Below are 15,581 nucleotides of genomic sequence, written 5' to 3' on the forward strand. Positions count from 1 at the left end.
TGGGACCTAGGGAAACTTGGCTGTGTGGATTCAGAATTGGCTCACGCATAGAATACGGAGGGTGGTTGTAGATGTTCTGCCTGGAGGTTGGTGACCAGTGGTGTTCTGCAAGGATATGTTCTGGGACCCCTGCTCTTTATGATTTCTATAATTGATGGATGAGGAAGTGGAGGGGTGGGTTAGTAAGTTTGCAGATGACACAAAGGTTGGTGGTGTTGTGGATAGTGTAGGTTATCCAGGCTTACAACAGGACATCGATAGGATGCAAACCTGGGCTGAGAAGTGACAGATGTGGGAAGTGATTCACTTTGGAATGTCAAATTGGAAAGCAGAATACAAGGTTAATGGCAGGATTCTGAGCAGTGTGGAGGAACAGAGGGATCTTTAGGTCCAAGTCCATAGATCCCTCAAAAGGCATATGGCGTGTTGGCCTTCATTCGTTGGGGGATTGAGTTCAAGAGCTGCAAGGTAATGTTGCAGCTCATTAGAACTCTGGTTAGACCACACTTAGAATATTATGTTCAGTTCTGGTTGCCTCACTATAGGAAGGATGGGGAAGCTTCAGAGAGAGTGCAGAGGAGATTTGCCAGGATGCCACCTGGATTGGAGAGCATGTCTTATGAGGATAGGTTGAGTGAGCTAGGGCTTTGCTTGAGGGGGAGGGGGGAGGGGGGAGGGGGGAGTGGACCTGATAGATGTTTACAGGATAAGGCATAGATTGTGTGGACAGCCAGAGACTGTTTGCCAGGGCGGCAATGGCTAACACAAAGGGACATAATTTTAAGGTGATTGAAGGGAAATACAGGGGGGGAATATCAGAAGTAAATTTTTATTTACACACAGAGAGTGGTGGGTGCGTGGAATGCGCTGCCAGGGGTGCTGGTGGAGGCAGATACATTAGGGACATTTAAAAGACTCTTAGATAGGCACATAGATGATAGAAAAGTGTGGGAGGGAAGAGTTAGATAGATCAGAGCATTTTAAAGGTAAGCACAACATTGTGGGCTGAAGGGCTTGTACTGTGCAGTAGTGTTCTAGATGTCAGAGGTAAGATATTTTTAAAAAAAAAAGCATGGAGAGGTGGGTGCCTGGAACATACTGCCAGGAGTGGTGACAGAGGCTGATACAGTAGGGACATTTAAAGAGGCTCTTAGATAGGCACATGGATATAAGAAAAATGGAGGGTTATGGGCTATGTAGGAGGGAAGGGTTAGATCGATCATGGAGTAGGTTTATACAAGGTCAGCACAACATTGTGGGCCAAAGGGCCTGTACTGTTCTACGTTCTACTACCACCCTCCGTCTCCTCTCGTGAAACCAATTTTGCATCCAATTGGTTAACTCGCCCTGGATCCCAAGTCTTGCCTACTGGACTTTTCTAACTTCCATATTTGCCTCAACTTTCTCATCTGCCACACTGAGACAAGAAATTCTGTAGATGCTGGAATCTGGAGCAATACACAAAAAGTGCTGGAGGAACTCAACAGGTCAGGCAGCATCTATGGAGGGAAATAAAGAGTCAACATTTCAGGCCGAGACCCTTCATCAGGACTGGAAGAGGGCAGAAGCCAGAATAAAGTGGTGGGGGGAGGGGGAGGAGCACACACAGGCAGGGGACAGGCAAGCCCCATTGGGGGGGGGGGGGGGGGGGAAGAGATGTAATAAGCTGAGAGGTGATAGGTACAAGGCAAAGGGCTGAAGGAGGAGGAATCTGGTGGGAGAGGGCAGTGGACCATGGAATAAAGGATGGAAATGGGGAGGTCATCAAGGCGGGGAAGGGAGCCAGAGGAGTAATGGAAAATGGGGGGCGGGGGGGGGGGGGGGGGGGGAAAGCAGAAAAAGAAGGGGTGGGGTTACCAGAAGTTAGAGAAATTGATGTTAAGGCCATCAGGTTGGAGACTCCCAAAGGCAGAATATAAGGCATTGTTCCTCCAACCTACATGGTAGTAGAGGAGGCCATGGGTAGACATGTCAGTATGGGAGTGAGATGTCGAATTGAAATGGGTGGCCACCAGGAGATTGTGGCTTTTGTAGAGGACAGAGCAAAGGTGCTCAATGAAGCAGTCACCCAATCTGTGTCAGGTCTCACCGATGTACAGGAGGCCACACCAGGAGCACCAGATGCAATAAATGACACCCTCAGACTCACAGGTGAAGCACTGCCTCACCTGGAAGGACTGTCTGGGGCCCTGAATGGTGGTGAGGCAGGAGGTGTAGGGACAGGTGTAGCACTTGGTGCGGTTTCAGGCATAAGTAGGGGGTGGGGGGTTTAAAATCGGTGGGGAGGGATGAGTGGACAAGGGGGTCGTGGAGAGTGCGGTCCCTTCGGAAAGTGGAGAGAGGGGGCGAGGAGAATATGTTGGATAAGGAGGCTTGTGGGGTGGTAGGTGAGGACAAGGGGAACCCTGTCCCTGTTTGGGGAGGGGGGGGGTGGTTGGTGGTGGATGAGGGCAGACATGAGGGAAGTGGAGGAGATACAGGTAAGGGCAGCATTGATGGTGATGGAAGGGAAACCCCGGTTACTGATAAAGGAGGACATCTCTGATGTTCTAGAATGGAAAGCCTCATCATGGGAACAGATGTGGCGGAAGCAGAGGAATTGGGAGAAGGGGATGGCATCCATGCAAGTGACAGGGTATGAAGAGGTGTAGTCAAGGTAACTGTGGGAGTCAGTAGGTTTGTTGAAGATATCTGTAGTTAATCTGTCTCCAGAGATGGAGACAGAGAGATCCAGAAAGGGGAGAGTGTCAGAGATGGACCAAGTGAATCTGAGGGCAGGGTGGAAGTTGGAAGCAAAATTGATTAAATTGACGAGCTCGGCATGGGTGCAGGAAGTCATCAATGTAGCAGAGAGAGAGTTGGGGGGAGTTACTGGTGTAGGCTTGGAACATGGACTGTTCCATGTAGCTGACAAAGAGGCGGACATAGCTGGGGCCCACGTGAGCACCCAAGGCTACACCTTTGGTCTGGAGAAAGTGAGAGGAGCTGAAAGAAAAGTTAAGTATGAGAACCAGTTCTGCCAGACAGAGGAGGGTGGAGGGAGAGGGTTGTTGAGAAAAACGGAGAGCCTTAAGGCCTTCCTGACAGGGGATGGAAGTGTACAGAGTCTCAATGTCCATGGTGAAAATGAGGCAGTCAGGGCCGGGGAACTGGGAGTTGTTGAAGTGATGGAGAGCACTGAAGTGTCACGGACGTAGGTGGGAAGGGACTGAATCAAGGGGTCAAAATGGAGTCAAGATATGAGGACAAGTTCAGTAGGGCAGGAGCAGGCAGAATCAATGGGTCTACCAGGGCAGTTGGGTTTGTGAATCTTGGGTAGGAGGTAGAAACTGGTAGTGTGGGGTAGGGGAACTATGAGGTTGGAGGCTGTAAGAGGGGAGGTCTCTGGAGGCAATGAGGTCAGTGATAGTGCGGGAGACAATGGCCTGATGCTCCTTAGTGGGGTCCAGGATGAGGGGCAAGTAAGAGGTGTCCGAGAGTTAACGTCCAGCAAACTCTCTGCAAGGCAGAGGTCAGTCTGCAAGACTGCAACAGCACCACTCTTGTCTGTGGGTTTGATGGTGAGGTTGGGATTAGTGCAGAGGGAGTGGAGGGCAGTGCGTTCAGAAGGGGTGAGGTTGGAGTGGATGTGGGGAGTGGTGAAGTTGAGACAATGTCCCATCGGCAGTTAGAGATGAAGAGGTCCAGAGCGGGCAGAAGGCCAGGACAAGGTGTCCAAGAGGAGGAAGAGGGTATAAGGCAGGAGAAGGGGTCATCAGTGGGGGGGTCAGGAATCTTTGCCAAAGTAGGCGGCCTGGAGATGGTGGAAGAAGAGCTTACCATCATGGCAGCCATGGAACTCGTTGAGGTGCGGGCACAGGGGGATGAAGGTCAGGCCCCTGCTCAGGACAGAACGTTCAGCCTCAGAGAGGGGAAAGGTCAGAGGGGGAAGTGAAGATGCGGCAGGGGTTAGAGCTGGGGTCAGGAGAGGGGTCAGAAGAGAGTTACAGGGAAGGTGGGGTGGGGGAGGAAGTAGATGGCTCAGAGGAATTGGGGGGGGGGGGGGGGGGGGGGGGGGAGGCTTGGGAGACCAGGGAAGGTGGTAGTGAAAGCAGTGGAGCAGTAGGCCTCAGAGATCTCAGCCTGGCCGTGGCCAAGGTCAGAGCAGCAGGCGGGGTCCCACCCTCTTGAGCAGCTCTTGCAAATCTTCCCACCAGTTCAGGTACAACCCATCCCTCTTGTACAGGTCACCTCTGCCCCAGAATAGATCCCAATGGTGCAAGAACCTGTATGCATCCCTCCTGCTCCAGCTCCTCAGCCACACATTCAGCTGTCTTGTCCTCCTATTGCTCCCCTCACCAGCACGTGGCACCAGGAGTAATCCAGAGATTACAATCTTGCTTCTTAACCTTTAGCCTAACTCCCTATATTCATACTGTAGGATCTCATCCCCTTTTCTACCCATGTCATTGGTACCATTGTGTACAACAACCTCTGGCTGATCACCCTCACTCTTGAGAATGTGCTGAAACTGCTCAAAAACATCTGACCCTGGTACCCAGAGACAACATACCATCCTCACTCAAAGGCACACGGAGAATACTAAACAGAGCGGCCTAGATCCCATCTGGCAATAAAACACTTCTCCATTTGTTGTGGTACAAGTTGATTTATTCACCAGAGGAATAAACAAAACCAGTGCATTGGGAGATGATAGTCAGAGGCCTTTCACCAGGATCCTGTGGGTCCACAACAGAATGTTTTTGTGCTCCACTTGATTTCCCAATTCGACCATGAAAATGTTGCCTTTCCATGACTGCACTTCTGCTGAAGCTTGGTAGCTGTGTAGTCAATCAGGAGTGCCCCCTAGGAACTAGCACTGCAAGCAATCAGAGTCATACAGCACATACAGGCCCTTTGGCCCAACTGGCCCATGCTGCCCCATCCAAGCCAGTCCCATTTGCAATCGCACAATGTCAGCTGGGACTTGGGTTGCCTTACCTTGAACCAAAGATGGTAGGTTGAGGGTCCACTCCAGTGCCTTCACACTTCCCAGGCTGACCCTTCAGCACAGCAGCAGGGGAATACCACACTGCAGGGTATTGTTGTTGAGATGCAAGATGGAGTTACTGCCTCAGATGGATGGTAAAGATCCACTGGCATTACAGAGGAGAGGGATTCTACCCAGAGCCCTAGCAGATCATCTGGTCATTATCACATTGCAATGTATGGGAATTAGCTGTGCACTTGTTAGCTGCACTGCACTTTGCTACAGAGGCTAAACATCAAATACATAACTCTGATATCAGTCCACTGTTCTAAAAGGCACTATGTAAATGCAAGCTTCTTCTATCAAGTGTGTTCTATCAGACCTGTGATAATGTCTGGGACACTGGCAGCAAACTGGTTTATAATTCAAAGCTCATGGATCACCAAAATAAAACGCAAGCTCTGGTTATCACTGAGCAGTGGTGAAGGGAAAGGACAATCTGATTTGGGAGCACACAGCAGATCGGGAAATGCCTTTAAAGCAAAAGTTTCATTACCTTAAATGTGAGAAAATATCTAAAAGGATAAAAGACAAATTGTTCACTCCTTACACAGAGACTGAAAAACATTAAGAAATTACGAATAAGGCAGAACTGGGAGACATCCCTGACAGGGAACGGTAGAGGAACATATCTCAGTGTGAAATAAATGACTTGCAGAGGCCTGTGGTGTTGTGGCCCATTTAAGAAAGGTTAGGAGATAAAGAATAACCTTGTCAATGCTCAGAAACATTCGAGTTTGGGACACAATATAGATACCAACTGCCATCAAGAGACAGCTCAATACACATCTCCCTACACCATGCCACGGAAAAGACTGCTTCTACAATATTCTGCAGTTCCAGCAGGAAAATAAGAGGTCTTTGTATCAGTGCACTGGAATCATGTCAGTTCATGTTATTATTTGAAAGTTTACTTTGGCTTTTTTTTTTTAAGTATTTATATAAATTCATAGAAAATATTAAACATCTAACAAAATAAATAAACAGATCATCTAAATCATAATAGTTAATGATCACATTTGAAAAAAGTTTTCTTTAAAACATTTATCCCGAGATTCATATATATATATATATTTTTTTTTTACAAACTATAAACTGGTATCAGTAGTGCTCAGGAGATGAGGGAGTGCTTCTTCCTACAAATCTGAAAAAAAAACAAGCAGGATACATTCCCTACACCAAGGTCTCTCTGACGACATGTTGTATTCCTTAGTGGCACAGGCTTGTTTTGTGGTCATTTCTTGTGCAGGTGATCAGACAACTTTAGTCCCAAACAGTTGTGGCAAATAGAGGTAGCCAGCACAGGGAGGGCTGAGCTTTGCAAAGATGCAGCACATTTTTGCGTTCTTGTTCGGCAATGTTACACTGGTGCAGGATGAGTGTCAATCCAGAGTAAAAATCATTCCAGAGTAGGATCATGCATCCCTGCTCTCCCAGTCTCTCTAGGAGGACCCATTCTGGTCAAGTCACAGAGCAGAATGGTGACAGATGTGGTAGCTCTTGGTCTAGTCACTGCTCAGGGGGAGGACGGAGAGAAGACAAGTTCTGTTCATCTAGATACTTCCAGTACTTGAAGTTTGTCCCCAAGTGTTGCACCAGGTTGGGCAGGTCAGCGAATGCTGTAGGTATAAAGAAACAGGGTCAGGGAAGGATGACCAGGACAAGGCGAGGACCTCCAGAAATGAACAGCACACAGCTAAGCTGAAAGGAGGAAGAGTGAGGGGCAGCTGCAGAAAGCACAGGTGTCCAAAATCAGGCACCAGAAATTCCAGGTGGTCAGTAATAAATGGGAGTACAGGGAACAGCTTCAGCAGACAGTGGAGTGTGGGAGGTCCCACCCACTCTGCATGAACTGACACAACCTGTTTGGATGCATTCGATGCAAGTTAAGTACCAGGGAACAGGACTAAAAAATTGCTAATCAGATGAGTGACGTGGCTGGAGAGCGGTGTAGAGCCAATACCTGCATTAGGTGGCTGGGCCTAGTGCTGTGTTCCCACGTTGATAGCTGTATATAACGTGTCATGCTTTAACAGCATATAGTGGGTACAACAGCCTCCGCACAAGGCCCACAGTGACTGTTGGACTGGAATCATATATCTACACAATGGAAACAGGTGTAGTGCAGTGCCAATCCTTGTGGCACAGTATACTCTCACACCATTGTTTGACTCTACCAGTCTTTCAGTGGCTAAATGCATCAGTTAGTATGGAAATGAAGAGGATTGTGTAGATTTGTCTAAGTGGTCTTCTCAGAATGGAATTCCTGCAACAAACAGTGCTTTGGAAGAGGAACGAGAACCAGGTAAACAAAGGAGAGCAGCAAGTTGGCAAAGGCTTCTAATATAATAATGTTCAATTAAGGCAAGCAGATGATTACAATTAATGAACTATTTACAGCGAGGTCTGCTTGGGAAATGTGAAAACACTTACCATCCCAGGCATCAAACATATCGGTTATAAAGTAATCGATGAAAGAGATCTGAGACTTGGGGATGCTGCAGGTCTTTCTGTCGAACACAGGCATTACCACAGGGAGGCCTTTTTGCTTCTCCTCATCAGTCTGTGTAAGAGACAGTGATTTAGAGACCAGACCATCGAACAACAGATCAGCTAATCCATAATATCTGGTGTGTGAAAGAATACAATGTTATACACACAGCAATGAGTGCACAACTTGGCTGGAATGTGGGTTCTGGACGAGTTTTCTACATTCAGGAGTTTGGGGCTTGGGGCAGCAGAGTTGGGAGAACAGAAATGAAACATATCAGCAGGAATCGACAGTCCCTCACCCCTCAGCTGATACTTGGAGGACTGCACTGGCTTGGGGCATGAACATTTTCTCAAGGCAGTGTGGCACTTGCAGCCATTCATTTGAAGACAATCTGGTTGATGTACATCCCCAGTTTATATGTCCTTCGCCAGTCACAAGCTTTTGGCCTCTATTTCTGGTAATTAGCTGGTATAAATCTGTCAGGTCAATGGATGAGGCAGGAATTTCTCTAACAGAGGAATCTTTTCAAACAAGATAACTTTGAAAGGCACTCTCCCTCGTTACCAACAGACACAGGAATGGGGAGTGAGCTAACATCTGACTCTGTAATGTCTGCAGAGCATCCTGTTTTGTGTAGCTGCAGTCAGTACAAAAACAGAGCTTGAACCATCTCAGCTGCTGGCTGTATCCTGGTCACTGGGAATCCTAGTTTTAATTTTTTTTTAAAAAGGACCAGAAAAAATCAAAAATAATTAAACACTTTTGATCTGAAATCTATGGAATCACCTATAATTCAAGGTGCCCCAAGGCAGGAAAAATAAAATCATGTTATCCAAATGGTGAGAGATTGCAGAATCCTGTGTTGCAGAGAGATCTGGGTGTCCCAGTGAGTGATTCACTGGAAGGCTAGTGCAAGGTACACCAAGAACTAGGATATCTAACAATCGTTATGGCTCATTGTGAGAGCAATTGAGTACAAAAGTAGGAAGATTATGCTACATTATAACAGGCTGCAACACTGGCCTCCTTATTTAAGGATTTTGTTGCATCTGATACATTTCAGAGACATTTTACTTGTGTGACGATTGGAACAGGTGGGTTGGAAAGTTAAATGTGTATCCACTGGATATTAGAAAAGTGACAGACAACTTGATTGAAACCTACAAGGTCCTGAAGGGTCCCAAAAGGCTGGATGTGGAAAGTACATTTCCTCTTTTGGGGGAAATCTACAACTCATGGTCACTGCTTAAAACAAAGCATTGAGATAGAGACAAAGTGACTTTAGAAGCGAAGTCTCTGAAAGTTTCTTGAGGCAGAGGTAGATAAAGAAGCAACAGAATACAGGCAGGAATGCAGGATCGACGTTACAATCAGATGAGCGGAGCGGATGTGAAGGGCTGGGTGCCTAGTTCTACTCCCAATACATTTAATCATTTTCCAGAGATAAAAGACTTTTCAAACAGTATGGAACAGTGGTGACATCAAACAGGATCAGATTGTGGGGCTTTGAAGGGAATAAAAGTTTGAGGCAGGATCTGGGAATACAGGCAGGCCATCTGTGGAAGGAAAGGTGTTCAGGTAGGAAGAGGAGATTCAAAGGAACCAGTCATCATTTCATGCTTAAAATTTGTACTTGCAACAACTATTGCTATTCTCAGTTTACTACATTTTAATACAGTCAACATTTATAATGATCAGGGAAAATATTGAAAATTCAGCACCTCACCTGAGCAAAGTACTCCTCTGAAATACGGCCTGCCCACTCTATACAGAACTGCAGAGGTCTGCAGGGATTGGAGACATCAGCACATTTAATTAACATGCGCTTGATCAAAGTTCGGTTATCAGTGGAGCTGAGGATGAAACTGAATGAATCCTCATTGCTTCTGCCACCCTGCAATGAAAACAATTAAAGTTCACTGTGCAACACCAAGCAAAACACGAAGGTGGGTGGGAAAGGCGGGTCACAGTGCACCACCCCCCCCCCAACAGCTGAAACTGAGAGGTGAACTAAGGTACCAATTTCTTGTGCAAGTAAAATCCCTCACCCTCCCATCAGAAGCTCTGGAAGTGGCTGCATCCTCTCTCTGCTACATGCCTGTGGCACAGACAGTGGTCCATGTGCCCCTCCTTGCAGGGATGCCAGTTACTCAGCTCAAAGGCAGGTCTCTGAGGAAAGATGCCACCAGTACACCCAATAGTTTCTAAACATTAGCAGCTCAGTTCAACCATACTTGAAATAACCAGGATGAAGCTCGAACTGCTGCCGAACAGAACTACAGCTGGGAAACACACACACTGCACGGCAAGGAGAAAGTCCTTTAGTAACACATCCCAATTGGGAGAGCTTCAACAATCACACAATGCATGTCAGGAAAGATGCCCTTCCCCTGAAAAAACCATGGGACCTCTCTGCCCAGTCACATGCCCATGTTAGAAGTGAGGTGACATTTCACAGGATGTTGAGGGTTCAACACTGGACATATCAGCTGATACAGGCACTGGTCTGGGTCCTGCAGATACCAAGGCATGACTTGATTCAGTGGAGGGGAACACCTACAGTTCGGGAAAGGGCAGATTCAGATCAGTGGCCTACTCTGTTTCAATGGGTTCTTCTATTGCAAAGAAAATGAAAGTAGCACCTTCACAAGCTGGCACTCAGCTACATTATTTGAATGGACTTGAACTGCTAGCTGTTGGTGATGAGGAGCAGTAGGCTACATGGTTCCAAACCTGCTCCAGACATTTAGAACCGCTTGTTCCGTGGACAAATGGGTTCAGTGAATAATTTTTCCATCACCAGAACAAACAATATCCAAAATCAATAACTGCCTGGAGTGCAGTAATCCAGGTCGACAGCACAATAACCAAATCACTGGCAACTGGTCATCAGCTCACAAAACTGGCCTGACCTTGAACCCAACCTAGAGTATTGCAGTTTAAAACCAAAGCCCACCAGGATCCAGCTCCTCAAACTGCTCACACACAGAGTGTGCTCAAGGAGAAGATCAATACTGATTGACCCAAGACATCTCTAAGGGCAGAATGAGGGACTGTCCAAACTCTGTCTGACTTCAGAGAAGGCGACACAGAAAACCCCAGGAAACGATGGGAACAACAGGTCTGGAGTGCATGAAGAGCTGAACAAAATTAGCATTAGTAAAAACAAAGTGCGAGAAATCAATGGCATGAAAAGCAAATCCCAGGAGCTGACAACCCACGTCCTGAGATTTTAAGGAGGCGGCATGTAGTTCACTGCTGGCATCTCCCAAAATTCCACATATTCTAGAACAGTTCCCATTGATTGGGAGAGAGCAAATGTAGAAATTCAGCCTAACACTAGTGTGGCAAATGTAGGAATTTATTATTAAGTGGTTGCAGGATACTTAGGAAATAATAGGAGCCAGTAGGGAAATCATGTTTGACAGAATAGATATGGGGGAAACCACAGCACATTTGGACTTGCAGAAGAGTCTTTAGGTACCACAAGGCCATTAAACTAGACTTAACCACAAGGAAGGGTGTGGGTTATGGATTAGTTAATGGACGTAAAAAAAGTGGGGTGGTGTGGGAACAGGTGCTGGGGCATCAGCACATCACAATCTCTTTCTATGACTTGGACGATGCAAAAAATATCCAAGTTTGCTGAGGATACAAAGCTGAGCAACAGAGTGAGGTGCAAGGAGGCTGGAAAGCAGCCTGAAGGTTACATAAACTGGCCAAATGAATGGGTGAGGACACGAAAACAGAACGCAATGTAGAGAAATATGAGATAAAGTGCAAAGTTATCCACCTTGGAGGGAAAAATACTTTGTCACTTTTCCCAACTCTCCCGCACACCACCTATTTCCGTACCCCTCCCCTCCCGATTCCATCCATCAACCTACCACCCAGACATTTCACCCACTGGCTCTTGACCCACTCCTATCTGGCCCTGATTCCGTTTGCCTTTCACCTCTCCCCTAATGGTTCCCATTATCACCTTCCTTACTCAGACTCCAGCAGCGGCAGCCCCCTTGCTCCTGCTCACCTTCACTCTCCCTTCACCTGACCCCACAGGCCTCATTTTTGTCTGCCTCCATCTCCCAGTCCACTCCTCGCCCTCCTCTCCCTGGTCTGATCTACCATCATCCTTAACTGCCCCCCACACCCCCCAACTGACACAGTCCACCAAGCACCTCTGACCCTCATCTCACTACTCCCTCTCTCTACTTTATACTGGCCATCTCCCCTCTCCACTTATGCAGGGTTTCGACCCGAAACACACTGATAGTTCCTTTCCTCCCACAGATGCTGCTTGGCCAGAGTTCCTCCAGCAGATTGCTTGTTGCTCCTGACTCCAGTGTCTGCAGATACTTGTGTCATCACTTTGATGGGATTGTACTGTAGGCCCCCCATTGGTCAGTGGGAATTATTGGACCAAATATGTAAGGAGATTGCAGATAGCTGTAAGAATAATAGGGTTGTAATAGTAGGCTATTTTAAATTTCCCCAATGTTAATGGGGACTGCCACAAAGCTAAGGGCTTGGATGGGGTGGAATTTGTTAAGTATGTCCAGGAAAGTTTCTCAAGCAATATGTAGCTGGCCCTACTAGAGAGGGGGCAACGCTGGACCTCCTGTTGGGAAATGAGGCAGGGCAAGTGACTTGTGTCAGTGGGGGAACACTGAGATCACTGACCATAATTCTGTTAGCTTTAAAATAAATGGGGGAAAAGGACCGAACTGGCCCACAACTTAAAGTCCTAAATTGGGGCAAATGTAATTTTGATGGCATTAGTCAGGACCTGGAGCGAGAGGCATGAGAATTTAAAAGAGGTAGGTCTCTGGACTCTGGTGAGTTTCACTTGACAAGAGCCTAAAAGAGGCACATTTGCAAATTGTTGATTAATAGTTGATTGGCTAATTAGCTAATTTACAGCAGCCAAAAGTTAGGGTCAAGTTTGTTGTTGATCCTTAGTCCTTGATTCAGTGTAGGCAGGACTGTAGTTGGGGCAGTGGAATGCTCCTCCTGCAAGATGTGGGAAGTCAGGGAACTTCATGGTCTCCCTGGTGACTACATCTGTGGGAAGTGAATCCAGCTGCAGCTCCTGACAGACCAGATCAACGAACTGGAGATGCAGTTGGATGTACAAGATCAGAGGCTGAGTGATTCATTGATGAGCGTTCTAGTGAAGTGGTCACACCCAAGGTACAGGTTTCAGATGGATGGGTGACCACCAGAAGTAAGGGCAGTAGGCAGTCAGTGCAGTGTTGCCCTGTGACCATTCCCCTCACTAACAGGTAGATCTCTTTGGATGCTGTTGAAGGGGATGTTCTTTCAGGGACTAGCAGCAGTAGTCATGTCTCTGGCACTGTGACTGGCTCTGAGGCTCAGAGGGAAAGGGTGCAGTCAGACAGGGCGATTGTGATAGGACACTCAATAGTGAAGGGGACAGACAGGAGATTCTGCGTCTGCAGAAGAGATGCCAGGATGGTGTGCTGCCTCCTGGGTGCCAGGGCCAAGGATGTCTGAGTGGCTGCAGAAAATTCTTGAGGGGGAGGGTGAACAGCCAGAGGTTGTTATACATGTTGGTACAAACAACATAAGCAGAACAAGGTATGAGTTTCTGCAGAATGAGTATAGGGATTAGGTACAAAATTAAAATGCAGGACCTTGAGGATAGTGAACTCTGGATTATTCCCAGTGCCATGTGCTAGTGAGTGCAGGAATAGAAAGATAGGCCAGATGAATGTGTGGCTGAGGAGCTGGTGCAGGGGGAAAGGATTTAGGTTCTTGGATCATTGGGATCTCTTCTGGAGTAGAGGCAACCTGTACGAGAGGGACAGGTTGCACTTGAACCAGATGGGGACCAATATCCTAGTGGGGAAATTTGCTTTTACCACCAGGGAGGGTGGGACTCGAAAGCACATTCAGCAAGAAGACAAGGTATCTGCAACAACCAAAGCATGTAAGCCTAGAAATCAGGATAGCCATTAGGGCCACCTATGTGTGGACCTGCAGGAGATGGCTGAGAATTTTAATGTCTATTTCTCCTGTGTTTACTAAGGAGAATATCATGGATGCCAAAGAAATGAGGGTAATAAGTAGTGAGATCTTGGATTGTATTGATTATTACAAAGGAGGTATTTGCAGCCTTGAAGCGCATTAAGGTGGGCAAATCCCCAGGGTCACCAAGTGCACCCCCCCAAGACCTTATGAAAGGCCAAGGAAGAAATTGCAGAGGCCCTTGTAGGATATTTACTTTGTTGTTAGCCACTAGCGAAGTTCCAGAAGACTGGAGGGTGGCTAATGTTGTTCCATTGTTCAAGAAGGGTAGCAAGGACAGGTCAGGAACTACAGCTGGTGAGCCTGACTTCGGGTGTAGGGAAGTTACTGGAGGGAATTCTGAGGGACAAGATCTACCATCACTTGGATAGTCAAGGCCTGATCAGGAATAGTCAGCGTGGTTTTGTGTGTGGGAGGTCATGTCTGACTAATCTTTTGGAGTTTTTTTTTGAAGAGGTAACTAAGGGGATAGATGAAGGTAGGGCAGTGGATGTTGTCCATATGGACTTTAGTAAGGCCTTCAACAAGATCTCACATGGCAGGCTGATCTGGAAGGTTAGGTCACATAGGATGCTAGTGAGATGAAATCAGAATTGGCTCTATAATTGGACAGTGATGGTTGAAGGTCAATTCTTTGATTGGAGGCCTGTTGACTAGTGGGGTGTCCCAGGGGTCAGTGCTGGAACCTCTGTTATTCATTATGTATACCAATGATTTGGATATGAATGTACATGGTGCAGTTAGCAAGTTTGCTGATGATACTAAATTAGGGGGTCTTGTTGATAGTGAAGCAGGTTACAATGAATTGCAAAGAGATCTTGATCAGTTGGGGAGATGGGCTGAGGAATGGAAGATGGACTTCAACTCAGATGAGTGTGAGGTGATGCATTTTGGACATTCACTGCCCTGCCATTCACTGTACAAGTGTTGTGGAACAGAGGGATCTAGCAGTACAAGTGCACAGTTCGCTGAAAGTGGCTGTGCAAATAGACAGTGGTGAAAATGTTTAGCATGCTGGCCTTCATCGGTCAGGGCATTGAGTTTAGGAGTAGGGACATTATGTTACAGTTATACAAGTCGTTGGTGAGACCGCACTTGGTCACACTGTTATAGGAAAGACATTGTCAAGCTGGAGAGGGTGCAGAAGAGATTAGAGGACGCTGCCTGGACTAGAGGGCCTGAGTTATAGGGAGAGATTACCACGCTGGATCTCTATTCCTTGGAGAGTGGGAGAATGAGGGGTAACCTCATAGAATTTTATAAAATCATGAGGGGTAGGATAAGGTGGACAGTCAGTCTTTTCCCCAGGGTTGGAGAGTCCATAACTAGAGGGCACAGATAAGAGGGAAAAGATTTAAGAGACCTGAGAGGTAACTTCTTTACAGAGGATAGTGAGTACTTGGAATCAGCTGCCAGAGGAAGTCAAGGTGGGTACAATTGCAACATTTAAGCAATGGCAGGGGAAGGGCTTGGAGGGTTATGGGCCAAATGTGGGCAACTGGGACTAGCTTGGGGGTGCTGGGTGCTGTGGTCGGTGTGGAGCAGTTGGGCTGAAAGGCCTGTTCTGTGCTGTATTGCTCTAACTTGTAAAGATGGATTAGGAAAGACTGTTGTTTGCAGTAAAGGGACGCCTGGATTTTATTAGTGAGATGGGGGAAGAGTTCAGGGCATGTTCCTGTTAGAGTGACAGGGCAAGGCTGGCAGGATTAGAGAACCCTTGGGGGGGGGTGCGGGGGGGGGGGGCTAGTGGTGGAGGTGGAGGAGATGATGATCGGGAGGGGAAAAAAAGAGGAGACAACCCAAAATGTTGACTCTTTATTTCTCTCCATAGATGCTGCCCGACCTGCTGAGTTCCTCCAGCATTTTATGTGGATAGGTTGGGCCATTTTTCCCCTGGAGCGAAGGAGGCTGAGGGATAACAGTAGAGGTGTACAAAATCATGAGGAGCATAGATAAGGTGAATGGTCAGTCTTTTTTCCTCAGTGGGGTAAGTCTAAAACTAAAGGTTGT

At 47.1% G+C, this 15,581-nt stretch overlaps 1 protein-coding gene across 2 annotated transcripts in view; it reads right to left on the reverse strand.

Annotated features, from left to right (window-relative positions):
* Positions 1-4,671: 4,671 nt before the first annotated feature.
* Positions 4,672-15,581, reverse strand: part of pde8a (phosphodiesterase 8A) — a 132,853-nt gene continuing 121,943 nt past the window's right edge. The window contains exons 16-18 of one of the 2 annotated variants that reach the window (XM_052040168.1): positions 9,250-9,417; positions 7,463-7,592; positions 4,672-6,648 (exon numbers count right to left, since the gene is read on the reverse strand). In XM_052040168.1, the coding sequence (XP_051896128.1) occupies positions 6,539-6,648; positions 7,463-7,592; positions 9,250-9,417 (408 nt within the window). In that variant the 3' untranslated portion in view covers positions 4,672-6,538. The remainder of the gene's footprint in view (positions 6,649-7,462; positions 7,593-9,249; positions 9,418-15,581) is intronic. The other variant, XM_052040167.1, reaches the window with a different exon arrangement.

Source organism: Pristis pectinata, chromosome 28 (assembly GCF_009764475.1).
Source record: "Pristis pectinata isolate sPriPec2 chromosome 28, sPriPec2.1.pri, whole genome shotgun sequence".
Lineage (NCBI taxonomy): Eukaryota > Metazoa > Chordata > Chondrichthyes > Rhinopristiformes > Pristidae > Pristis > Pristis pectinata.